At 43.9% G+C, this 27,078-nt stretch overlaps 2 protein-coding genes and 1 non-coding gene across 9 annotated transcripts in view; 1 reads left to right on the plus strand and 2 right to left on the minus strand.

Annotated features, from left to right (window-relative positions):
• LOC143367498 (uncharacterized) overlaps positions 1-24,014 on the plus strand; it is a 47,597-nt gene extending 23,583 nt beyond the window's left edge. Inside the window, exons 1-2 of one of the 2 annotated variants that reach the window (XM_076809373.1) lie at positions 17,556-18,012; positions 20,497-24,014. In XM_076809373.1, coding sequence (XP_076665488.1) covers positions 20,517-22,451 — 1,935 coding nt within the window. In that variant the 5' untranslated portion in view covers positions 17,556-18,012; positions 20,497-20,516 and the 3' untranslated portion in view covers positions 22,452-24,014. Of the gene's footprint in view, positions 1-17,555; positions 18,013-20,496 lie in introns of those variants that run through there. The other variant, XM_076809374.1, reaches the window with a different exon arrangement.
• On the minus strand, positions 243-25,913 carry LOC143367493 (uncharacterized). 6 transcript variants are annotated; one of them, XM_076809352.1, is made up of 19 exons: positions 25,674-25,913; positions 14,214-14,280; positions 13,216-13,435; positions 12,879-13,095; positions 10,536-10,706; positions 9,181-9,252; positions 9,017-9,106; positions 8,584-8,682; positions 8,397-8,504; positions 8,118-8,331; positions 6,507-6,713; positions 6,264-6,442; positions 5,988-6,158; positions 4,735-4,932; positions 3,717-3,918; positions 2,910-3,011; positions 1,592-1,759; positions 1,445-1,513; positions 243-1,373 (listed from the first exon to the last, which is right to left on the minus strand). In XM_076809352.1, exons 2-19 carry the CDS (start codon positions 14,260-14,262, stop codon positions 1,255-1,257), a joined length of 2,655 nt encoding a protein of 884 aa, XP_076665467.1. In that variant the 5' UTR covers positions 14,263-14,280; positions 25,674-25,913; the 3' UTR covers positions 243-1,254. The 6 variants fall into 6 exon arrangements, with proteins under 6 accessions (XP_076665467.1, XP_076665463.1, XP_076665465.1 ...); XM_076809348.1 differs by lacking the exon at positions 2,910-3,011 and adding an exon at positions 3,430-3,531; XM_076809350.1 differs by lacking the exons at positions 2,910-3,011; positions 25,674-25,913 and adding exons at positions 3,430-3,531; positions 20,508-20,637.
• Positions 16,372-16,444, minus strand: Trnar-acg (transfer RNA arginine (anticodon ACG)). Its single transcript has one exon. It is a non-coding gene; the product is annotated as a tRNA-Arg (tRNA).
• Positions 25,914-27,078: the final 1,165 nt, after the last annotated feature.

The raw sequence follows: 27,078 nt of genomic DNA on the forward strand, positions 1-27,078 counted from the left end.
AACGAGGAATCGGACCGTTGCGCGCGCGATGCACGCCCGATTCGCCCGACGATACCGGGGGGGAACACGTTTTTAGGGAAACGGTGGAGGGCTCCGCTTTATTCCCGTGCTCGTTCGATCGGAAATATCCCCGTTCCATTTGGGTGCTTGGGAAATATTTAATCTCGACGAGCTACAGAGGCATTTCGTACACTGACGATGCGATAATCTATGCGTATTAAATAATAGCCCAAATAAGCGTCTTTTAAGGAATCATAATGGTTTTTAAATACATACACGTTATTGGCAGAGGGACATTCCACGCGAGATCGGACACTTTTTGGAGTAACATTTCGGATGTGGCTGAAATTTGAATATGTTGTAGTCTTTTGGGATATATAAACATAATATCTCGAAGGATTTTCGACAATTTTGAAAAATGTCGATTTTACAGCTGTTTGAAGGTAAGTGCTAACTTTTTTTTCAATAAATTATAACTATGGAAGTAGTAAACGGATGGAGATGAGGTTTACGGCGATTTGTAGAAAAGACATTGAAGTTTTAAGAAAAAATTATTTCAGTTTAAGAAACAATTTTTTTAACCATTTTTGTGCAATTATTTGAAACAAATGCAGGTTTTTAACAACGGGCGCGGTTTTAAAAATCTAAAAAAAAAACAGAATATAGTTCTATCCTTCCCCTTCATGATCTAATTGTCAAAAATATGGGCATTTTAAAATTGGCCTTGTAAAAATTGCCGAATATATTCTGTTTTTTTTCAGATTTTTAAAATCGCACCCGTTGTTAAAACAAACTGCATTTATTTAAAATGATTGCACAAAAATGGTTAAAAAAATTGTTTCTGAAACTGAAATAATTTTTTCTTAAAACTTCAATGTCTTTTCTACAAATCGCCGTAAACCTCATCTCCATCCGTTTACTACTTCCATAGTTATAATTTATTGAAAAAAAAGTTAGCACTTACCTTCAAACAGCTGTAAAATCGACATTTTTCAAAATTGTCGAAAATCCTTCGAGATATGTTTATATATCCCTAAAGACTGCAACATATTCAAATTTCAGCCACATCCGAAATGTTACTCCAAAAAGTGTCCGATCTCGCGTGGAATGTCCCTAGAGTGTTATCTCGACGGGGCAGTGGTTGTTAGAGAATTCTAGAGATATAACTGAGCACAGGTTTTTCATTCTCTGCGAGTTCGTAGGCTTTGCTACTCGTAGACGGGAATTTCGTTCGCTGCTCCCGCGAAGGTATCTTTAGGGGCCCTTCTCGTTGCCCCGCGTGTACTGCACGTAATTGGCGCTTGGGTAGTTGCACGACTCGCAAAATCCCGGTGACCCTTGCGGCCCAGGTGGCCCCCCCGTCCCAGGAAGGCCTGTCGATGAACGAAACTAAAAATACCCGTACCAGATCTTAAAAACGTGTTTGCAACTTTTTTCTCTTTACCTGGTCTGCCCGGTTCCCCCCGTTCTCCTTGCCTCCCAGGCGATCCGACCCCGTCGTTGCCAGGTGGTCCTATTAACATGCCCCCTCAGCGTAAAAGAAAACTTTAAACCTAATGAATGGTGACGAGAAGAAACGATTTTGTACTACCAGGCAGTCCTCTTGGCCCAGCGAGCCCTTCTACGCCGACGCCTTCCGGTCCTCCGTCGCCCTTCTCCCCACGTTCGCCAGATGGACCCTGTGGGCCTGTGGGGCCTTGCGGTCCTGGTAATCCGACGAAGCCACGTTCTCCTGGTAGACCTGGTGGGCCTGGATCACCTAAATCGCCGTGCAAACATTAATTACATTATTCAATCTAGTATTCGCGTTTCGTCACAAAATTTATTTCATTCGTTGATCATGGAATTCTATGTTTGATGTATTTGACGCATGCAGGGTTAACTGTTAAATTCTTTCCCCGAATTTTGAAGGGGTTATAATTTTTTAAAATCGTTGCGTGGCATGAATGTTTAGCATGCAGAACAATTGTGCGGTAGGCATAGGGCGTTGTAAAATGTGGTACAAACGACGAGGAGGTAATTGCTTATGAGAAGAAACCAGATGCATTTGTATGTGAAGCTTACTCGATAACACAGCTGAGCATGGGTATATCACAGTGTTTCTCTCGTCTTCCATGAGGAATTACCTCGACCACTGTATGAAGTTTTAACAGCCACGCTGTATAACGCGAAGAGATAATATTAACTCTGTATAGTCATTTCTGACCAGCCATAATCTACATCAGTGCTCCGCAATCTTTTCTCACCCTCGGCACACCTAAGCCCGTTACAGAATTCCGCGGTACATTACGCGCAAAAATGTACAAAACTTACACAAGTTATGAAGCATATATTCCAAAATTACATTTGTGCCATAGCCATCCGCATATAGTTTCTAAAACATTTTGGTTTGTTGATTTTAGTCAGTTGATTTTAGAAAACTGTCAACCAGATTTTTTGCAGCGCAAAATTACTGGACCTGTACAGCTTGTAAATCTGCTTTAAATAATTAAAAAAAAAACATATTCGTATAACTTAAATATCCAATAAAAAGTTCTGAAGTTCTTGGTTAAAAAAAAATCTTAGCATCGTCTCGTGGCACGCCGGGTGCGGAGCACTGATCTACATACACCATTGAAAAGCTTCTCCCAATATGCCTTCAAAATCTCTCCACCCACGTGTGACTTTACTACTGTTTAATTCATCAGCAACCCTCAAGCATCAAGCTTGTTTAACGTGTCCCCACCTGAGATCCTCCACAAAAATATAGCATCGTTCAATTCACCCCCGGAAGAGCTTCCCAACGGCGTACAGCGATCACTACACGCTCTGTAGCCAGAAATCCTCTGCAGACTCAACAGTATCCCTTCTTAGTCCGCTAGAAGAGAGATGCAGGAAGAACATGTTAGGATCCTTCGTGTGGTAGGTACCTGGGATGCCCTGGGTTCCGGCTCGACCGGGACGGCCCTGTCGGGCCAGCCCCGGCAACCCGGGTGGCCCTCGTAGACCCTCTGTTAGTTCTTTCAGCGTCTCTGTGACACATGCAGGATTCCATCGTCTTTATCGGCGCACGGCTACGTGAGATGTTAGATCCCCGATTCGATCGGTTGTTAATCGAGGGTACGCGCGCACCTGACGCGTGCGCGTGAATCACGCCGCTGGATGAATGCCGGCACTAACTAAGGATGAAGATGGAATGTGAAGCAACTCGTGGCCGGGTGGATGACGACGATGACCCATCGTGATGCTCGCTATGACTATCGTTAACGCTAAGGGTGGCTCTATACGCGGTGACTCGGTGTGCTCTGCATCTCCGAGAGCGACAACAGAGGTTCCCCCGGCAAGAGCTACCAAAAGCTCGCAGCCGTAGCGTGTCTACCCCTTGTATTCTATGGTCATGAGATCAAGTGCAGGCAAATTGGGTTGGCAACCCTTTTCTGAGGGGTGTACCTGGGTGACCTTGTGGACCAGGTGATCCAGGGCGGCCTGGACGGCCTCGGCCAGGTGGACCAGGTGGGCCTTGCATCAGTGCTGCTATCTCAGTCATCTGCTCTGTATGCGCACGTGGTAACGAAAGAAAGATTATCTGTCTGTGAAAATCACCTCGAGCCTCTTACTGTCTCTGTGGCTAACAAAGCTGCATTTTCGCCTCTGTTTACGTGGTGGTTGGAGATACACGTTATCAGGCTTTCGTGTTTCCTAATTAAATAGAATGATTTACTCAGATGAATATCCACCTCGTAGCACGGTCGTGCATATGTCTCTGATTTCCGAGTCGGTGATACTTCGGCCCGGCGGCCCTTGGAGGCCCGGCATTCCTGTTTGGCCTCTGATCCCAGGTAGTCCTTGCAGTCCTGGAGCGCCATCTTTTCCTGGGATTCCCGCTGGCCCGATTTGACCCTCTGGACCTCGTTCTCCAGGGGGACCCCTCTCGCCCGGCTGATTTAGGGCAGTTATAAATTCATCGCTAAGCTTTCGAACGCTATCCATTAACGGTTCATTGCAGGGGCACTTCGTGTGTTATTAGGTGTTAAGTAGCTACCCCAGAAAGTTCGCGCGGTCGGTCCCGAGTGGTCACCTCGCCACTTGGTGTCCAGATGTTTTATTACCTTTTATTGCTCTTATACAGAGGCTGGAAAAACCTGGAATGCAACGGTTAATGCGAACTGCGGGAGAAATTACGAAAAGGTAATCGGCATTGGTAAACCGTAAAGGTGGAATCAGACGGCACGTGGACACGGCGAGTCGCGCGCAAAGCTCGCCGATCCACGTGCCGTCTGATTCCACCTTAAGGGTGTCTTGTTTCTGCAAGACAGCGCGAGAGAAAATTTTTTGGAATTCAGTTGAGAATATTCTCCCACCGTGAATTTATCACCTGCTTTTGTCCGCGCAAAATTATTTAACAGAAGAAACATTTACAAACGAAGACGATGTAAGATCACCACTGCAACAGTCTTCTTCGTCAAAAGAAATAAATTTTTATAGAAACGGGCTATACAAGCACGCATCCCTTTGGGAAATGGTTGTCGAATGTACATAATGGTGACTACTTGAATGATTAAAGCGATTGAATTCATATTAAAACATAGCGCCGTTTTAAAGCTGCGAAGACCACGCGAACTTTATGGGGCAGGTAATAGAAAGGAATTGACATAAGCCACTCTCTCTCTGTTGTATGTTGTTGCGAGAGAAACTTCTTGAAACTTGAGTCTTTGAAGGACATTTTACATTTTGATGTCTGTTCAGGTGACTTACTAGACCTGAAGAGCCTGGCAAACCTCTGGGTCCACTGACCCCTGGACTACCAATAGTCCTCAGAACCTCGTTGGTGCTCAACATATCCCCCGTTGATCCAGGTGGGCCTGGTAGCCCAGGGGTGCCTGGGAGGCCTGGTGGTCCAGGTCTTCCTTCTAATCCAGGGAAGCCAGCGGCTCCAGGCAAACCAGGAGGGCCCTGCACAAACACATTTCCACAGTGCATGTTCTGAGAAGCTACTGGAAAGATTGTATATATTTTAGTATCTCAGTATTCGGTTTAACCCCTTAGCGCCGGACGTGTCATACTTGATACATTCCCTTTCTTTGCTGTTTCACAGTTTGCACTCGCAATTCACTGTTTGTGTCAGATTAGTACATGTGTAGAGTAGTTTTATTCATTGAAGATTGATGGATCTACCTGGACCCCGAATTCATTTATTTTATGCAGTTTAACCTCTGAAGAAAATATAAAAATTCAAACCATTTTCAATGATAAAAACGGGATATTTTTCCTTCAACCGGATCTAGGTGCCGGCGCTAAAGCGTTAAGGGTACAATTTTCGTGTAATCCCTTCAAAAAATCGTTTTTTCTTAGGATTTATTTTAAAGAAAACTGTAACACAGGGTAAAAAGTATTTTTGGTATTAATTTATACATATTTTAAGATGATAAAAAAATTTTTACTGTTTTTTTTTCTCGATGAATCTTTCTTGAATAAATAACTATAACTCTGACGGTGATAAAGAGACGGTGTACACGCTACTTTAAGATTGGCTGATCTGAAATAAAAAATCGAACGTTTTTCTTAAAATATACCTATGAGTATAACCATCATTACTGCAAAATAATGAAAATTCGATGATTTATCAAATCACGTGCTTTAATAAAAGTGTTCCGAAACCAGTAAGTTACAACATGTAACTATCAATCATCTAATTTTCATTATTTTGCAGTAACGATCGTCGAACAATAATCCTACTCATATATTTTAAGAAAAACTTTCGATTTTTCATTTCAGATGAGGCTATTCTGAAATATCTCGCACACCGTGTTTTTATCACCGATAGAGTTCTAGCTACTTATTCAAGATTACATGGGGAAAAAATGAATTTTTTTTATCATCTTGAAATATGTATAAATCAATACTAAAAAGAGTTTTTGCCCCACGTGTTACAGTTTCCGTTAAAAGAATCCTAAATATTTGATGGAATTACAGGAGAATGTACCCATAAAGTGGACCACAAATCTCACAGAGTTTCCTGGTGGACTACGTGGCCCAACAGGACCTTGTTCTCCTGGTAGACCTCTATCCCCTTTTTCTCCAGGCTTCCCATCGAGTCCTGGCAGTCCTGGCTTTCCAGTCAAGCCGAATGCTCCACGAGGTCCTGGGGCACCTGGTTCCCCAGGTAAACCAGTTGAACCCTGTACATGATAATGATGAAGATTGATCCAGAAGATTGATCGCTAACATCTAGAACATTCGATTACTACATAAAATATTTTATAATAACAAAAAGTTGAGTTTACCTGTGATCCTGGGAACCCAGGAGGACCAAGCTTCCCTTCTGGTCCAGGAAGACCAGGTGGACCAACAAATCCTGGTTCACCTTTCAACCCTGGCAGGCCATCCTCCCCAGGTGCACCAGATGGGCCTTCAGGACCAGGTGGTCCTGGTACCACGGAACCAACTGCTGCACCGGGTAGACCTGAGTGAAATAATGCAACCAGTTAAGGATTAGAAATATTCTATTTTCAATGCGATGTACAAACCATCACGACCAGGTTCTCCAGGTTCCCCCTTTGTTCCTTGAATCCCAGGTGATCCTGGTGCACCGTTTCCACCGGGTGCACCAGGGGATCCTTGAAGCCCTGGATCTCCTGTCGCCCCTTTGAGACCATGGAAACCAGGCAGACCTGGTTTCCCTTCTATTCCAGGGAATCCATCTTCTCCTGGATTACCTTTGTCTCCCTGCTCGCCTGGAGTGCGATTATAATTAAATGTAACCCTCCAAGACCTTGATACTCTTTTTAATGAGGAGGATGTGTGCTTTGTGGTTATGCAAATGGTTGATGAGTCTTACCTTGAAATTTCGATAAAGTGTATACTGCACTCTTAGAGTTGGGCATTATTCAAACAAATAGAAATTTTAAATAAAACGAAGTTATTCCAGGATAACGAATATTTTTTTCTTCGTTTAATGCCCAACTCTGCTCTCAGTTAAAGAATAATTTTAATCAATCAAAATATCGATGCACGTATCACGAATTTAACAGCGCAACCTACTTTCTGTTACATCTGCATCATTTATTAAGCTATTACCGAACATCTAAACTAGTTCACGTAATGACGAAGTGTTCGAATGCCAGCAATTAGATTCGCGTCGGGAGCCGCTAGTCATTTCTGTCACGACAACGTCATACGTTCAGTGATTAATAAAAGGAACGGGTGTACGGGCGACTGCAGCAGATTGCAATAAATTGATTTACAATCACTTTGAATGGCTGTATTTAGGTCGATGTCGAGGCGTACGACATCTCCTCTCTGTTCCATCAAGCGGGGAGCCCTGGAATCATGGCTTTCAGTAAAGCGCGCCTGGCAACGCCATTAACGAAGCTCGCGAATGATGAGAGATCGTTAATGGCAGGTGGGATACTAACCGAAAAATGTGAATTACCGATCTCCGATTCAACGCGCTATTTTAATGCGCACAACAGCCACGGCGTGAAGTTTAAACTTGTATTCCAGAAATTTCGCGCTCGCGCCAGAAATCTGAGGAAGAGGAGGGCAGAACAAGTGGGAGCAGTTTGGTTAGGCAGTTGAAGCCATTAAAACGATTGCACCCGACCTTTAAATAACGGCTGTTGACACACTTCATTGGCAGGAATTATTTCTGCAAAAGTGTCAGTGACCTTTTGGAACATTGCAATCAACGGATTAACAGATTCGAAGGGTAGAGAATGATTTATTGTCCCGATAGAAGGAACCTCGCCGCTCGGTTTCACCCTGCTAAACCCCTCATCCACTCACCCAAAGAAGAGCGCAAGAACTTCTTAACGCGCATTTTACGGTAAATTAAGAAGATCGCGCGCCTAATGGGTTTTAACCGCGGTTACGTTAAAGGGAGCAAAGATTAAGCATCCTGCCGCCAGCGCAAGGAGAATAATGCCTTTAACGCTGATTGGACGTGCACGTGGACACCCACAACTTACTGCGATTTCTAACAAGATCAAATTAGATTACGCGAGCACCCCGGGGATTACTTATCGGATGGATCGGCGTAATCGTATTTAACGCTAACGTTTAACATTTGACACGGCCACGTTAATCTTTCGCCGGCAAAGGGGCAAAGCACCAAGAATAGATATCGAACGAGTACCTACCTTTCTGACCTCGCTCCCCTGCGTCGCCACGCTCGCTTCTCTCGCCCTTTGAACCCTTCTCACCTGGGCGACCCGGCGGACCCTGCGGGCCTGCGATTCGCGGCAAAATCTCACGATAATCGCTGACGTTCCCTGGCGGGCCGGGGGGTCCAGGGTGCCCGCGTGGTCCTGGAAAACCCTGGTCCCCTTTGAGTCCTGGGAATCCCATGTCCCCCTGTTGCAAGTCGAATAAAGTGGAACGATTGTTTCGCTTTGGTGGCAATAAAGTGATAAACTCACTCTTTCGCCACGCGCTCCTTTCGCGCCGAGGGGTCCAAGGGGCCCGATGGGCCCTTTCGGGCCTGGTATACCGGGGAATCCCCGAGCTCCGCTCAGTCCTTGTAAGCCCTGGTAATAATATACAATAAAATGAGGAAAGAATTCATTATACTGTGCCACGCGATTGAACGTTGTTCGGATGACGCACTGTATTGCCTTTTCCACCCGGGGGGCCGGGTAGACCCTGCCGTCCAGGTAGGCCCGGCTCTCCTATCGGCCCAGGGGGTCCAGGTAATCCCGGTGAGCCCTAAACAAATAAATACTTCCATTATTCTATAGACGACTTGGTTTTCAAAGTCGGCATAGCGTTCGTCTGACTTTATTAAAAAGCCAGTTCTGGGGAGGCATAAAGAAATGTACAGGGTGTCCTAAGTGGAGGCGAGGAACTCTTAATAATATTCTCAGTGTGGGTCTTTATATTTCTTTTTTAGATAAAGCAGGGGGAGATAAATCAAGGGTATATGATTTTGTTAGTATTTACTCGAATTTGTTGGTAGAATCGTAAGTCGCAAGCTTTTTTGTTTCGAGAAGCGTGAGGGATGTGGAGAGGTGTCTATCGGTAAAGGGAAGCTCGCACTTACATCTGTGCCATTAAATCCAGGAGGCCCCTGTGGACAGACTAGTTCGCAGGGCGGTCGCCTCTGAAGTAATAAAGGGCCGCTGAGGCTCTTCTGCAATTACGTTAATTACGGCCGTGAGGTCTTAATGGATTGCGAAGTTCTGTGAAATATGTGTATAGACTTGCCGGCAGTTCCTCGCAGCTTTCTCTCTCCGGTCTTCTGGGATCGCAGTTTAAGACCATCCACTGTATATCGATCTGTAGAAGAGCAATTATCATGAAGCATAACGAGTGGCCGCGCGAGCAATTACATTCCACTTGCGCGCTATCAAATCCTTATCACCTAGCCCAGGGACACTGTATTAATTTTCAAAATTCCCGCGGACCTTTATCATTGCCATATTCCTCCATTCCGTTGCTATCTACTGAATACAGTTTCTTTTGCCGGCTCGCTTAAACTGTGCTAATAGCGCCGCCGCCACGTTTTTCTGTGCGTGTTACGCTTTTGCACTCTGAGAGCGACACTAAATCTAGCTTGTCCCAGTTACGTCTTAGCCTCGTTCATTACAAAGTGTTTATTAATTAAGTGCTTCTTAATTGCTGCATGCGACGGGCGCGCTCGCCTCGCGGCCGAGCGCGAGCATCCCCCGCGGACGCGTCACGGGCTTCCGCGAAATCCGCGCACGCGAACTTGTCCCAGCGCGAGCAACTCCTTCGCGGACTTTGTTGAAATTGATGCCGCGAGCCTTCTGGGAACTTTCATCGAAGTGTTCTGTGAAATATGGCCGTGTTATTGCGCAAGAGCGCTGTGTCGATTGTAAACTTCACCCTCTTCTATGCGCCGAGCAGTGAGTGCGCTTCTGAAGACCAGTCACGTGATTTAAAATGTAGAGTAACAGATTCCCAGGGATAAGAAAAAGTATCGTGTAACTCACGTTTAATCGAGTTCACGTGGTACCTACATTCTAATAAGTGAAATCTAATTTAGGGGTGCGCTCAGCAGAGTTATACTCCCTTTCGATTTACCTTCGAGATCCGTCGATTTAAGTTGCTTAACTGAGGAATAAAATTGAAGTAAAATATGCAAAGTGCCATTGAAACGACAGAAATGACTATATTTGGGGGGAGTATTTTCATGGAACTTTTCCATCGTTTCTGATTGCGAGTATATGCGGAATTAAATTACGAGCTGCCTTCCAGTTGCGACTGTACACTTTGCAGAAAAAAACCTCAGTTTCTGTTAGCAAAAAAGTGATAATTTATCACGCTCGCTTCCCGAAATTGGACATGAGTATTTTGTAGCAAAAACATATTACCATTCATTAGTATTCGATGAAGAATGTGATTTCCGTCTCCTAATTAGACCAGAAATCCGTAAAAAAATATAGTACACCGTCGCCCATGGAGCAGCCGATAATTGCGTGGCCGATTGAAATTGACTAATAAGCACCGAGCTGTCGCGTGGACAAAGCCGCTGATCTTATCGCCGCCGCTCGGTGCACAATGTACGCGCGCAATTTCAGAGGCGCGATCGAACTTACCGGTACAGTGAGCTTGCTCTGGGACATCTTCGATACCGAGATCTCGCCATCCGGTTTCATCGGTCCTCGAGGCTTCACCGCCTGCGTGCCAGCGTACTCGCAGTCGATGTACACCATCACCTTGTCCTTGAACGCCCCGATGTTAATCTTGTGCCAGTTCTTGTCGAACATCTGTGCCAACCAAGCATCTCAACATTTTCGCCGTTGCAATTTTGCGGATCGGGGGCCAAACTGGGATTTGTTAACTCGAAAGTTGAAGATCTTTTCGCGTATATTCTAGCAGGGTAGATGCACCACTTTGGCCACTTTAAGGTATTGTACCAGTTTTGGCCACTTCTTAAAACATATAATATTTTTTCGGGTAAGCAATAAATTGAAGTAATTCAAAGTCCTACGAGGGCTCGAATACTGGAGCCGTTTGAGCTTTTCGAGTGGCTCGCATTTTTTCCAAACAATTTATCAATTTCAAGCAGCTCGAAAATTTCTTAAGCGGCCATAGATTTCTATCAATTAAAAGTGTAAATTGTGAGGAATCTTCATCTACTGAACTGAACTGTTATGGGATTCAGTCTACTCTTTCGACTTGTCCCTCAACTGGCAAGAATCGAAACTGAATTAGCCAGGGAAGTGTACGCGGTCTTTTAAAGGGTTGTACTGTTAGTGGCGAGGGAGATACGCCCAGTCTGGGGCTTAGAAAGCTGTTTTATGGTGGGTGAATCAGCTTCAGCGACGAAGGGTTCGCCCTGGAACCGTTTGGCGCAGCGGCTAGGGTAGCTCCCGGCTTGTCGGTACATATTAGGAACTGGGAGGAAGGGGTTCAAGGCTTGGGAAATATGGCGAGTGGTAGGGGTCGGCGAATTCCAAGGGGTTACGAATGTCAGGAGGAATGGTGCTCTCATCAGTCTCTCCGATCTTGCATCGTAGGCGGCTTCTTTCGCGCCGCCCAGATGCCCTGGAAAAACCTCTAAACCATTTCGCGCGGCGTTTACGCAACGACCCGTGACACGATTTCCACGTGCCACGACAGGCCTGCTGTAATTCATACGCCCACGCGGCTCGCGATTGATATTCGACGGAGGATCGACCTGACACGTCCGCCCGGAGTTCCAAGCTTCGTGGATCATACCCGCATGGGAGCTGTTTTAATCATCACGCGATCGTCGATGACACTTTTAAGAGGCGCTCGCTTTGCAAAGGAGGCACGAGTTGACAGCGCTCGAAATTAGTCGAGATGCGCTTCGCTTCCGCATGCTGAGCCGCGTTTCGTCGTGTGTGCATGTCGACTGCTTCGGATTGCATCAGCAGCTAGCAATAATTCGGAATGAAAAAGTGAAATGCAGCGCGAATTTAAGGGAAGAATTGTCGTTCCACATTTTTAAACTGTTAACGGGAAGTTTCTTAAACAGGAAGGCTCCCTGCGCATGCAGTAATAAATGAGGAAAGACAAGTTAACTTGTTTTGGCTATTTTCAAAGGACGAGTTAACTCGTCTTGGACATTTTCAATTGACGAGTTAACTCGTCTTGGACATTTTCAAAGGACGAGTTAACTCGTCTTGGACATTTTCAATTGACGAGTTAACTCGTCTTGGACATTTTCAAAGGACGAGTTAACTCGTCTTGGCCATTTCCAAACGACGAGTTAACTCGTCTTGGCCATTTCCAAACGACGAGTTAACTCGTCTTGGCCATTTCCAAATGACGAGTTAACTCGTCTTGGCCATTTTCAAAGTACGAGTTAACTCGTCTTGGCCATTTCCAAACGACGAGTTAACTCGTCTTGGACATTTTCAAATGACGAGTTAACTCGTCCTACCCGTTTAACAGAGCAGGGCGAGTAAGTAAGAAGGGAACCTTAAATTTTTGTGAGAAATAGCGGAAGTAGAAACAAAGCGCAGGGTGTCTGGGTGCCATCGAAGGAAGGTTCGGCAGACCAGGTCTGCAGGCTTTATGGGTGGCCCAGCTGACAAGAAGAAAGGCCACGGCAACGATGTACGTTCCTCAGCGGCGTCACAAGTGGTACCCAGATGTGGACACTTGAGAAAGGCGCAGAAAGATAGAACTATCTCCTGGCATTTTGATGGGAAGCAGAGTTATCCTGGAAGGATGGGGATCGATGCGCTAGCCATCGATCTTTGCGCAAGGAAATGCAGGATTGCAAAAAGCATTCTCGAGCTGGCCTTGCTAGCGAGAGGACCAAATCACACGCAAACCAACGACTTGTACTTTGAAGGACTCTCGTAAGGATCTGTTACATTCTGAAACCTCGAATTCGGCTATCGTAACAGCACAAATCACTGTCGCGTGATTTAAGAGGAGAAGTTGGCAGAGCGAGTTCTACTCACACGATCAGCCGAGAACGAGGTTGTCTGCAGCCCCCCTTCCTCGTCCTTCGCCGAGATGTCCAGGGTCAGAGTTTTCGGGTTCAGAGCGATCGAGAACTGGGGCTCCTTTTCCATGTCGACGATCCTGATAACATGCCAAGTATACTTTGGCAGTTTCCTGGCTCTGAACGTGCACACTACGCTGAAATTCTCTGGCAATCCGTTCGGAAGTATGTTTCTGTCGAGGCCCAGCAAAAAGAAAAAAGGAACGCGATACAGTTCACCCGACCTTTGTGCGATTTAACTAGGGGAGTAGCGAGCATCGCTCATGGGGGGGGGGTAGAACGTTGAGGCGTACTTTGTGGGTAAAGTGATATCGGTGTCTTTCTCCAATCGGTAGGCAATTTGCATGCGATTGCTACCTCTGACACGCGTCACGCCGCCGTAATGGGTCTCCAGAAGGTCCAGCTTCAGCTTGCTGATGAAGTCGAAAGTCTGAAGATCGTCCTCGCCGTGTTTGTAACCCTCGCATGGACCGCGTGGCGAATCTAGAATGCTTTCTTCCCCCGAAGCATACTCTGGGAAAGTCAGTAACATCATTCCATTTTCGCGAATATAAACGGACGCTGGGTCCATTTTCACCCACAACTTCGACCGTGCCACAGCTCGAAATAAACTTCTATATTAGACTTCGATAATTGAACATTCAGATTATTATCATTTATCCTAATTTATCGTAATTTGAATATTCAACAATTATAATAATTTGAATATTCAATAACTGAACATCGCGATCTACTTTCTCATCACTTTGTACAGCCCTACCGGAGATCTGAATTTCCACCGTGGCACGGAACGTGTTAAGCGTTAATTGTTAAGATCGCCAAGATCGCTACGAAGGAAATGGAAGGAATAAAAGCATTTACCATTGTAGGGACGAAGAAGTACCTACATATGTAAAGGAATATAGTGGAAAAATGTGTGGAGCTTGTGAAAGGGGTGAAGGGTGCAATAAAAAGCGCTACAAGCTACAAGCTGCATACGATAGTTGCGTGCCTGTGGTGTGACAGTGCATGGTGACATCGTTAAGACGAAATGCCCTATTGTTGCACAACCCAATAAGTTTCTGCTCGAGTCATTTCGATCAAACGGTGCTGATGCTTCCATTCTCGCGGCAGCATACGTTGAACGACACCATGCAATAAATGTTTCCTTTTACGATAATGGTTGCCGAGCTTTTACACGATTTTACATTGTCTGATAATTCGGCGCAAAGGGTTAAATAGATACATTTAGCTCTACGTTGACTATTATGTACTTCTTACGTGGTACGCGTTTAAAATAAAAGGGACTTACGAACACATCTGAATTGCACAAGCACGAATATCCATATTGAGAAGTACATTCGCAGGTCGAGTTAGCCCTGTGGAAAGAACGGTGTATTAATTTTGTTAAGTACTGCGTATAAAGAGAGTGAATATTAAATACAAAAAAGGCAACGAACTCGTAACGTGTTTCTGATAATTATCATTATTAACAAGCTTTATCGCACAGATTTCTTATGTCCATTATTATTCTCCATTTCCAATGCAAAAAGTTGACGTTTTGATCAAAATCGTTAGTCGTATATTATAATATATTAAGGGGACCTTCCGATCTAGAGCCCCCAAAAATAGGTGATGTTTAGGAATTAATTAAAGAAAAACTACTGCATATAATTCAATGGGACTTGTTGCATTGTATTAAGGATGTCTTAAGCTACAGAAATATATTTTTTGTTTTATAATTAATAATTACAGACGACACTGGGGAGTCGTTAAAGTCGAGGCGTCAAAAAATTTATCCAAATCGGTGGGACCTGTATCTCCAAAAGTTATTATCCGATTCGACTGAAACTTTTTTATTTTGAAGAATATACTTCTGGCTAGGGGAGAAACCAGAAAAAAATACAAAATGACATTTTTTTAGAAAACAACAATAGCTGAAGTTTGAAATCACTTTTTCCCTACAGTTTTCATCCTTTCAGCGCCTTAGAAAATTGTAAATTTTCAATTTTTTGTATTTTTTTCTGGTATCCCTAGCCAGAAGTATATTCTTCAAAATAAAAAAAGTTTCAGTCGAATCGGATAATAACTTTTGGAGATACAGGTCCCACCGATTTTGGGAACACTGTTTCGAGAAAAACGCGTTTAAAGTTTTACAAAAGCACCGAGTGGCCGGTGGTTACCCAGGCATTTGCCGCTACTCAAATGCCTATAGCTTCGGGAATTTTACGAATTTCAAAAAATCCGTTTAAACACGAATTCCTTAAAGGTCGAACATTCGAAAAATGAAATACAAAAAAAATCGACTTTTAGACCGGAAGGTCCCCTTAAGTAAGTTAAGTTGCTTACTATTTCATATTAATAATCATTACGTATCAAGTATCAATTTAACCGAGGGTATTGAAGTCTGCATCCATTACAATGCCAAGAACAACTGCCTTTTAAGCGCTCATTTAAAGTTCTATGCTCTGAAATGTAATTTTTAATGTATGCACATACAATGTAATAATTAGTCGCTAGTAGATACATACATAATGACAAAGTCCACTGAATGTTGTCATGGAAGATGGATGATATGCAAGACTCGAGTAACGACTGCTATTTCTTATCACACTTTTTTGTCAGTTAACGAACAGTAGGTAAACATTGATATATGTATACTGTAACGTTCAAAAGTATTTGCCTACGGATGTACACTTTGTTGTATTTTTACGACGAATGCTTGTTATTTTCTCCACATCTGTTTTAACTCCATCGAGCCCCATGAGGGGGCGAATTTCTGTTAAATTCTTATTACAGAGATTATTATAAGAAAAATGTTAAAGCTGCCTGTTCGGCTCTTGCTGAGACCCAAGTAGAGTTATAACGTTAGGAACTGTTCTTCGACACAATTTGTAAGAGGAATGCGTCGCAGTTCGTTACAATGTACGAACGCCGTATCCTACGGGGTTGTTTCTTCTACCTAGAACTCATCTTTCGGTTTCATTTGTGAATTTCTTTCGACGGTGTCAACATCGAGGTTCGTTTCAGCGGGTGTTAGTTTAACGCGACAAACAGATTTGTCATCAATCGACTGTGTAATATTTGATTGTTGTAACGCTGGGTATTTTTGAGCGGCAGTGTACCTGTTTGGATGAAAGAAAGGATAGCCGCGTGCACGCGCCATCGGCCACAGCGTTTGGTTTCCTTACTTTTTTCTAAAGTGAATGTTTTCGAACTGCAAGGACAAATATTTTTCTGGGAATCATAGAAATATTCTGCTGCCGAAACAATCTGAATATAAATGTTGTTATCGAAACAGATACTCACAATAATTGCGAAAACACTGACACATATGTGTCTAATCCACTCGTATATTTGATTTTACCAATCACACTAAGTAATCGTAAAAAACTATATTTATTCCTGTAAGCAGATCAAGCTTCCACGCTTTCAATAAAAAACAATTTTCCACGTGGAAAAAAGATTTCCGATCCTGCCAGGATTCGAACCTGGAATCTTCTGATCCGTAGTCAGACGCGTTATCCGTTGCGCCACAGGACCGTGTTGGTACACATTTTTACATTTAGTTTAATGGGTTGTTAAAATGTGCAACATTTCCCAAAAAATATGTCAATAATCTAACATTTGTATGATATTTATCGCTGATATGATATTTAGCAAACAGCGGTGCTTCAAAATGTGATAAAAAAAATTCATTTACGCAGCTATACGCGTATAAAATCGATGCGCATTTCTTATATTTCCCAAGTTTAAATATTTGAAGTTAATAGTTAACTGCGTAAAATGTGTAAGTTATACATTCACGAAGTGGCGTTATATTATCTTCTTTTGCGTCAGCAATTTCTATCCTCGGTGTCACATATCTCTATGTACAGTATACATATCAACTGTATATGTATGCATATAATTTTTTATGGTGAGATGTATTTATTTAGTCTGGCATAAGATAAGGAGTCGCGTAAGGCGCACAATTTAATGTAACACAACAACATTATTACATACTGTTTAAACCTGAACATTTCCCCTTACTCGTACATCAATCATTTACTTAACTCGTTAGCATAAACAAATATTAATACAAGTTTGAAAAATTACCAAGAAATTGGATACCAATTACTTCTACCTAAAACGAACCAACACACCATTCTAAACATTCATTAATTGCCAACAAGCACAAATCTTAATTTACTTAAACCTTTCTCCCCTTTCGTAAACACGAATTATATTTACAGTCATCCTTAACCATCGCGGCGCGTATTGTTGGGTATTTAAAATATGCAATACTCCCCTCGGACATGGGATATAAATAAACGCACATGTTCTAAACATTTCCCTCCATCGTTCTAAATAAAGCCTCAGCCAATTGTTGAATAACACCTCCCCCACCCCTTCTGATTCTTGTAGATATATCACAAATACGGTAAACGTAGGAGACGGGACCTTTTTCGCCCCAAAGTTTCCAGCAGCTCTGAACGAGAGAAACGCTTTGCACAAACGTATTTTGTGGGTTTTCAGTTACAAAATATGCCACGTTCGACATTCCTATTGTTGAAGGGCACGGCTAGTCGCGCATCACGAGGGGTGGGGGGTTAGCGTTGTAGTGTGAGTGAGGGCACGCCGGGTATAACGTCGACGGTGATTGGGCGGGTCGTAAACAACCTTGCTCGCCATTGGGGGAGCCTCTTGGGTCTTATCGGATCGTTTGACTGCAGCTGCGTAGTGTTGCCATATTGTGTTCTTGAGCCTACTAAACATTCAGTTTTCAGTGGTACGCCGAATTGAACTGAAGGTGTGAATTAATAAAACACTGTTTCGTAATTGCAGTCATTAGTCGGGCGTGATTTTCGTTCTAACTGTAGCCAGGAGCGGGATGTGTAGTCGCAATAGTGGGGATAAGATAAGTGCCTGGCAACGCTGGAATTGCGTCATAGCGAACGCAACACTGGCCGCTGGGTTGTTTCCAGGGGGATCGTGCTCAACATAGTTTCCTCTGGTGGTTGCTAAGAAACGATTTATCCGGTCTCCTGCAACTTCTAGCATGAGGAAGATGCAAATTAGGGGTTAAAGGATTTGCATATTGTGATCGGCGATACTCTGCGTATTTTATCGTGAGTGATTTCGTTTTTTAACTTATCCAAAGATAGCTACCTGCGTTTTATAAAGCCGTGCTTAAAGTTTTTAAACGTTTCGTAGAGCAATTTGAAAAAAGAATTTGTATTTCAAATTCTATTAGTTAGATTAATTAGTTAAAGTGGTCACTGCAGGCGAGAGATTATTTTGCTTTTTTTAAATTAAAAGAAGAATAAGATAACAATTTTAAGTTTCTTTAAGCATCTCAAAATAATTTCCATATACAAAATCTTACTTACAAAATTCACCATTGTGTTTTTGACACCTTAACAAAATTACTCTGGCATTTACTTCCTTAGAAAATAGACTTTCAAATAGGAAGATTTAATTAATTTTAACTGGCGTTGGTGTACGTTGTTTCATTCATATAGTGATAGTATCTGTACATTTGCGATTTGACAGTATTTTGTTTACTTACTTAGTCATTTCGATTACATCTTATTTTTAGTTCGCATATATCTCTGAGCTTGTTTAATACATTGCGATACTTATTTCTCTGTATGCGTATTAATATCTACTGTTATTTAAATTCGATTCAAAGAAATATGCGTATCTAGAAAGTTTTCTTTACTTCCAATTACGGTTCTTATAACCTGCAAGCTTAACTTCGGTTTTCGCGTCCACCGGATAGTTACCGTCCTTGACTCTCAGGATGAGTCATTTATTTATCTTCAATGGACCAGGCTGTGCCAGTCCGCCCAGAGATTTTTCAATGTACCATTCGCCCATACGACGTAAAAGCGTCTTAACATAATATCATCTATATTTTCACTATCTTTTACGAAGTGTTCATCACTTCGTTATGCAATATATACAGTTGTGCCCGGTTGACGTGATAAATTTACCTCGGTTAGGTTGACACAAAATCCTTCCCCGCTGCCACTTTTTGCGGGAACCTTCCCAACCGAGCGCTCGGCTCTCGACAATGGGGGGCTGGAAATACAATGTTGCACTAACCATTAAAAAGTGAAAAATATCAAGTTCCGCATTTCTCATCGGATCTTTGCGAAAGTGACCAATCGATTCCTTGTGCTTTCCCGACGAAAATGGTACCAAACCGTACGCAATTCGCATTGTAATTGAATTACCTACAAAATTAATTTGCAGAATTTAAACCCAACTTCGTTGAAAATAGTGCGACTTACATGGTATGTGGTATCTTTTTATATGGATACAATGAAAAAAACTCGGGTAGGTCGTGTCGAGGACGCAAACCGCAATTTTTTGGCGTGAATACTCGGCCCTGATGTTGGATCGTGGAACGAACGAAGTAGACAGAGTAGATTTGAACGATTATATCGAAGTTTGGATATTGATATTGAAACGAGTAAGTTCGATATCAATACTGAAGGATTATTTTATTGATTATTGAAACTCACTTTCGAATGACACCACTCTCTCAGTTCTCACTCGACGCAATTCGAAGTTATACTAGCCCAAAGCTCGCCAGGCACGTTACATTTCTGTCATTTACATATTGCGGACCCCATACACACGCTCACTGCGGTTACATACCCGGCCCGAAGGTTACCTCATGGACCGACATCCTTTGTCTACGCGACGCTATATTTATTGTTTGGATGGTGCCTTTAGTTTCGAAGTTATAAGACGAAACATTATCGCACAGTTTTGCCACAACTTTCGTAACGCTACACTGTTCGTGCATGCCCCCCCCCCCAGTACTGTTCCGATTTCAAAGACGTATTCACGTCGATAGAGTTAAAGAATTTGGCTTTTAGTAAAATCGCTCGAGCGACCGTTGGCACGCATGCGCGGCGAGCGGCGAAATTTAACGGATGTCGCGCAGCCAAACGTGAAGTACCCACACTACTGACATACAGAATTTTTTATATTATTCATTTTGTTCGCGAAGACGGTACCATTCGATTCCACAGACTTCCGTGATGAAAATGATTCCGAACATGACCCCAATCGGACTATGTTTCACTTGCTTTAAATTCAGAGAATTAATTAAATATGTAATTTCCTTAATTATACTCCGAATTATGTCCAGTTTGGTATCATCTTCATCGGCAAAGCACTGAAAGCCGATTGATGCCAATTTAGCGAATATCCGCCGAGAAATGCTTCACTTGACTTTTTCCCTTTTTAATGGCCACTACAACATTGGATTCCCCTTCCCCTATTCTCGAGCGCCGAAAGCAATAAAACTCGGTGAATCGTGAAATCGGACGTGCACCGAAATTCGCCTACCGCCACGAGTAAAAGATACATTCTCCGGGACCTGAGATTATCAACTTAACTGGGCACAACTGTTCTCGCACCTAAGGATCCAGATCTAACTTTTCCATCGAGACGATCTACCTCTGCTGCGCTACATTTCCTGTCGGAGTTAATCTCAACTATTTCTGCCAGATGTCGGTCACTCACCAACGTATTAGCGGACACGAAAATGAAAAGGAACATCAATACAACGATAGGTTTTTGATGATTATTTACAGGGGTCACTGACCGTTAGGAGATGGCGCCACGTATGCCGAGGGACTGCCACGGTGCTGCAGATCCAAACAGTTACTCGCCGAGGACAAGCAGCAACCGCAGCGAAGATCATCTCCCACGGGCGCACGATGTCGGCGACACGGCGATAATCGGAAAGGAGGCGTTCTTTCGCAGCATGGGCCTTCGAATGAAGGGATGCCAATTCGGGTACACCACGCTGGACGGTGTCCGCAGGACCAAGAAGATTAACGTGCCGCGTGAGGTGAAGTTGCGTGACTGTAGTGTCGTCGTTCCAGGGGCGATGTGCAGAATATGTGGAAAGTATTTCAAGTGCGTAACCGACGTGAACGCGCACGCGGCTTCAAGGCACCGCCAGTATGAAACGAACGGCGTCGTCGTCAGCGGCGAGCTTAGCTGTGCGAGGGACAGCAGCCGCGGACGGGAAGCATCGCCGAAACCTGCCGAGCAGCAGGCAACCATTCCCAAAGGGAAGAGTCCTGGGGCAAAGCCGGGCGGGAAGTTACGGCTGACCTTAAGGATAGGGGCAGAAGTCGTAGTAAGGAGAGACATGAAACGTAAGCATTTGAGGATACACACCGACATAGCCACGCAAACCGAGTCCGCGCATCGTGTCGAAGAATTAATCATGAGAAAATGCGAAAGTAGCGTTCCGCGTATCGATCTCCCTGTATTGGATAATAGTCCTTGTCAGTGTTGCACGTCGAGTATGCGTGTGGTAAACAGCACAAATCAATATTTGGCTGGCAACATTGTAGCATGTAAGGACACCGATTGCGAGGCAAGTGCGACGAACAAGGGAAGTCCCGCCTTGGACAGGCTGGCGGAGTCATGCGCAACGTCCACTGGCGAGAAAGTCAACGGTGCCCCTGTCTCCCCATCGAATGTAACGCGAACTGTCGCGCGGAACGACACCGCGGGCATGCTCTGTTTCAGAGTCGGTAACCCGGACGAATTATCCGCTCGGCATTATCTATCGCCAGTTAGCGACTTGAATGATAATTCCTGGCTTACTAGCTGCAGCTCTGTTCGCAACGACAATCCTGAAATCGTGAGCGACGACAGTGGCATTCTGTCGGAGCAGGCTGCAGAGTCCCTTGAAAAAGACATCAACGCCAACGAGACGCCCAGGGAGAAGCCGTTTGAGAAACAGAGCCTTCGGAACTTGGGCGCGACCAGCCCGGTAGTAGTCCCGATAATCATACCGATCATCGTGTCGAATAATGACACCACCCCACCCGCGAATAAAATCCAACACCGTCCTCCGATTCCTTCGCAACAGCGAAACCCAACGCCGCCGTTCGTCGCCGAGCGGAACGCCGACGACGAGGTGCAGGAGGTTCTGCGAATCATCCGGGGCCACGCGATCAGCGAAGGAATCAACCACGAGTCGCCGAATCGCAGCGAGCAGGAGATGCTGTTGCGCGATGCTATCAAAGACATGCTGCAAATGGAGGAGCAGGGTTGGCACTTGCTCGAGAGGGGGGATACCGCGGAGCCAGCAAGGAAGAGAAGAAGAGCCGGCGGGAAATCGGACACGAGGAACGGCAACGCGAACGACGACTCCGTCAGGCGAAAGAAGAGAGCGACGGCTCAGCCGAGCTTCGACGGTAACGTTATCAGGAGTGTCTCGAACGAGAACTACGTCTCCAGCACGAAGGAGCTGTTAGCGATGGTGCAGAAGTCGAGTCAGAGCAGGGTGTGCATAACGGACAGCGTGAAGGAGAACGTGATGATGTTTAATGGCAACATCAATGTCCCCTCGGAAGTGTTGCATCGTTACGGGATTAACTACTACAACGAGCCGTTCGAGATAAACAATAATACGGAGACGGTGCAGGGAACTGTTAATCGCTTTCTTGTGCCGTGTTCCGGCGGAACGGAGAATAGGGGCAGCAGACCAACCGTAATAGATCTAGTCAACGACACCGATGAATAGACTGTAATAGAAGCAATGGATGACGAGCGTAGACTAGGAACAACGGTGCCATTATAGTCGGAACCAGGGTTGCCAGGCGATCCAGTACGCGCACAGAGTAGGCCGTGTGTGGGAAAAACATGCGACCGTGGCCGTTTTTCGAATCGAATTAAAAGAACGCCGACTGCCGGACTCTCTCCTTGTACTGGCGTTGCCGGGAAGTGGGTTCCTGCGAACTATTCGCAGCGGACTGAATAGTTTGCAGGAACCCAATTCCCGGCAACGAGTCGCGCGCACGGCTGACTCACGGCCCTACTCAGCAGCCGCTCAGAAGTTATATTGCGCGATCCGTACTGGCACATATGACGTCACTTAGCTGGGATTGGCTTGGCGTTGGCATGGCGTCACGGCGTTACCAATCAAATGTAAGTGTTTCCCCTTCTCCTACACCGTATGACGTCATATAGGCCAGCACGCCTGGCAGGCCTAGTCGGAAGAAAATCTGTTGGCCGCTCTGGGTGATTGAGGACTTTGCTCCCCACCACTCCAACTAGAAACCCCCAGCATTTCCCCTCGTCCCGCCCCTTCGTGGTGTGCATTCATTCGCAGCTTGTGGACTTTCCCATGCACTGCTCAAATTACCCTACACATCAACACTGTACTACAAGGCAGCTTCCTACGTGCATTTCAAGCGGTTCTCTCCTTTTCCCCACTACCACTTGTTAGCGAGCGAAATGTTTCTTTATTTAATTTATGTTATAAACGTTCGTATTTATAAGAGATATATCTATCAAGAACCGTGAGAACTTACGACTACGATAAGGCTTAGCTGGAAGACTGGAGAGAATCGCGTATCCTGGAAGGTGGCTATAAAATTGTTCCCTGGTTCAGTTGATAACGCGTTATAGCTGTACCTTATTGACCTTATGCAAATTATGACGTATAATGGGGAAGAATTGCACGTAGGAAGCTCTATCTGCGAATAACACTGGATTTAAGAGACAAAGCGTCAACGTTCCCGGTTATAAATAATTGGAGGAAGTGTCCTTCAGCGGCCACGTTTTATAGAGTATTGAAATAGGAAAGGAGGATGTGGCGTTCGCACGAAAAGTAGGCGACTTCTCAATAGTCCGAAGGTATTATTTGTTTTTAATTGGCGTTGCGCGTTTTAAAGTATTAATGTGATATTTTTTTTTTTTAATAAAAGTTACTGTATGGTGAATAATTTAATATGTTATAGTATAACGACGGAGCATAAGCTCACACTGCACAGTGGAATTAGTATTATTATCGTAGACATTGGTTGCTTAGTTTCTTCATCGTCGCGTTCACGAACAATTGCTTTCACAAGTGTGCCGCAAAGATGTTTCATCGTTAAAGTATTATCGGCGCGACTCGTGTTACTGGGAAGTTTCGCTTGTTTCTTGTTTCTTTTTATGAACAGTTTATGCGGCCGCTACTTATTGCGAATAAGTATTTTCATACCGTACGTTTTAATTATATATGCCGGTCGTGTGATTTATATGGAAGATATACTTTTGCACTTTTATACATTTTTTCTATAATAAATGTTATCGAAAATAATGAGCGCTGGTGTTTCTGTTGTTATCGCAAGCCAACACAAGTTATTATCATTACGCGTTCGAGAACGTGAGCTGTTATAATTTCTGTTACACGATGCTGCGTGCTGATCAGAAAGAATTCCCTTGGGGGAAGATATTAATTACAATTCTCCCTTGATTAGATACGAATTCAATTTTCTGCTCATCGATGAAGCGCACTGTTAACGAAAAGAGCTTCAAGACTGACAATGAGTAGGTATGATAATGGAGCGGAGCAAATATAAATGGAAAATAGTTCGTCCGTGACGTTCGAAATAAAAGTACACGATAAGTAAATCAAACCGAGTACTAGACCCTAGAATGTAGGAACGCTATAGTAATTGGGGAATGCATGTTTCATAAGAAATTATGCTCCCTTCTCTAGGTTTTCACTTCCCTACAGTTCCCGAAGTCATGCGAAAATAATACAACTATGCGGTCACTAAGCAGGTACGTCGCCCCTAACAAACTCGGGATGTTCGAAAGTATTATTAACGTGGATAAGAAATGGAAGACCTATTATGAAATAATAGTCCCCTTGTTTCTTCCTCGTTTCCGTCATGCACGTACATATGTCACAATGCGATTTAAAATGAAAAATAGATAAGCTTTGAATGTCCATTTTGCAATGAAACTCTGTAAAATACTTCTGAACCTGTTCCAGCACGTTAACCGAGTTCATGTATTCTTTATTAACCCTTCGCGGACGAGCTGAGGCGTATAACCGTCCAAGAACATTCCAGATGATTGTTTTACGAACATTGAAATGATATTGGAACGACACGAAATCAGCCATGAACTATTAAAAACTGATCTTCAGGGATATTTCATACGATGAAGTTAATTAGTTTCTAGATACAGATACAGTACTGGAAATATTTATTGCAAAAATATGTAGCTCACTATTTTGGCCAAAACAAGTTGGATACAAATCATTTTACAATTAATTCTTGTGTACCACATCATTTTGAAATTGATGCAATAAATATTCCCAAGCACTGTATGTATACGAAGCACGACGAAGCCATCTCAGCTTTGTCTAAACAGCGTCGTATAGTTCTGTTTCAATTTTGGACGAGTAAAATCATGCACAATGGAGATCGTATCATCACCATACTGAAAGAATAGTATTTCCTCGCCAGATAAGACAGACAACTAGAACCGTCCACTGTACGCTCATAGGCAACTGGTCCCCATCGCGAGTGCATCTAATGTTATACTTCAAACTTTATTACAGACACACCACCAATAAATACCCAATTTTAAATATATATATATATATATTTAAAATATATATATATATTTAAAATTATAAATGACTAACTATATATATATATATATATATCAAGATTTTTGTTACGATCCACAACGCTTCCATCCGAGGGACAAAATCACAGGTGCCCCTCTGAAGACCAAACGACCCCCAAGGGCCAAAAATACATCATCCCTATTTCTAAACACAGTCCACAACACTTCCCCTCTTACATCCCATGGTACCACGCAAAACTCCCCATTTATTAATATGATAGCTTGCTCGGTCATATGCCCTCGACTTCTAAAAATCCTGGCTACCACCAGTACGCATGCCGGTGACGTTCCCAAAGGTTCAAAAGCTTGGCACGCGCAAGAGCCCGCGTGTTACCAGATTCCGGCGAAGAAGCTTCCTCCACTCGCGCCGAACTGGAAGCAGCACCAAAATCCTCGAGGCTGGTCGCACAATGGTACCCGGTCCCCGGTGGTCCCTGGACGATCAACGGAAGTCAGAGAGCCGGCACATATGTTCCGCGAGGGGGTGTATGTATGCCGCGCATGAAATCGGAGCCACGATGAAACTGCAAGACGAGGCAACGCATTGCACGGCTGCCCGGCACGAACTGATAAGCCTGGAGAACCATAAGCGTCGCTCTCTCCGCCTCTCTTCAAGGAGATTCGATCTTGCTTTCCATCTTCCGTCATCGGGGAGAAGAGACAATTACGGCTGATCGTGAATTAGCATGTGACGCGCGGATGGAAAGGAGGCTGCCCTATTGATGCCGTACGGCAATCAACTTTGCTCGTTGACGGCAAGCTATTGTTCCAATTGCTGGTACTTTGGTACTTGCTTTTCGGGCGGGTGATTTGGGCCGAAACGAAGGGAGGCTGTATTCTATTCGCTCGCGCTGGGAGATGATTCTATACGCTTCGCAAAGGACATCTGAGGGAACGGGTAGAGTTTTTGATGGGATAGGAAAGAATGGAGGGCTTGTGTCCTTTATGATTATTTTCTTCTTGTCATATAAGTAGGTTCTTTATATGTTGGTTACTACCCACAGTTTGGATTCGAAGTTTTTTTTTATTTCGTGGACAACTTCTAGCTCTATTGAACTTTCGACCACACACTTGATATGACTGATAAGAAGCCTTCCCGAATGTTCTGCAATTGATACTTTGAATGGCGTTGGCTCGTTCTCACGACGATATTTTTAGGGAAACAGTGAAAGTGGTGCCTGAGAATTGCAGAATGTTTACTTTCAAGACATGAAGCTCGGAGTTCGGAGTTCGCAAAGGGGCAGTTTCCAAAACCTTACGCCACTCAAATATGCATAACTCATATATTTATTATTAAAAATTAATAATAAAAAAACTACAACTTCTTCAGAGATGCATAAAAACATGGTCCAAATTTTAAGTTATTCGAATCGCTAGTTTCTTAAAAAAAAAATCTAAAAATTCGCTATGTTTTTAGCTCAAAGAATGGGATTCCCCCTGAAGGGGGTATTCTCGTCTAGAAGGCTAATTTTTTGCCGTTCTTTAGAGACGACGCACAAAAGAACTGTATCTTATGTCTGTAACTATATCTCCATTAATTATTATTCTACGTGTCTGCAAGTTTTTCTTACAATTTACTGAAATGTGACTAAATACGCGTGGATAATACTCATTGGTAAAAACTGGGTAGCTTTTTTGTGCGTCGTCCCTAAAGGGGATAGAGGATCTGGTCCCTCCAGACGAGAATACCCCTCCTTAACCCCTGTAGAACATTTAGCAGGATGCTCGAAGACGATGAT

The sequence above is a fragment of the Andrena cerasifolii genome, chromosome 3 (genome assembly GCF_050908995.1).
Source record: "Andrena cerasifolii isolate SP2316 chromosome 3, iyAndCera1_principal, whole genome shotgun sequence".
Taxonomy (NCBI): domain Eukaryota; kingdom Metazoa; phylum Arthropoda; class Insecta; order Hymenoptera; family Andrenidae; genus Andrena; species Andrena cerasifolii.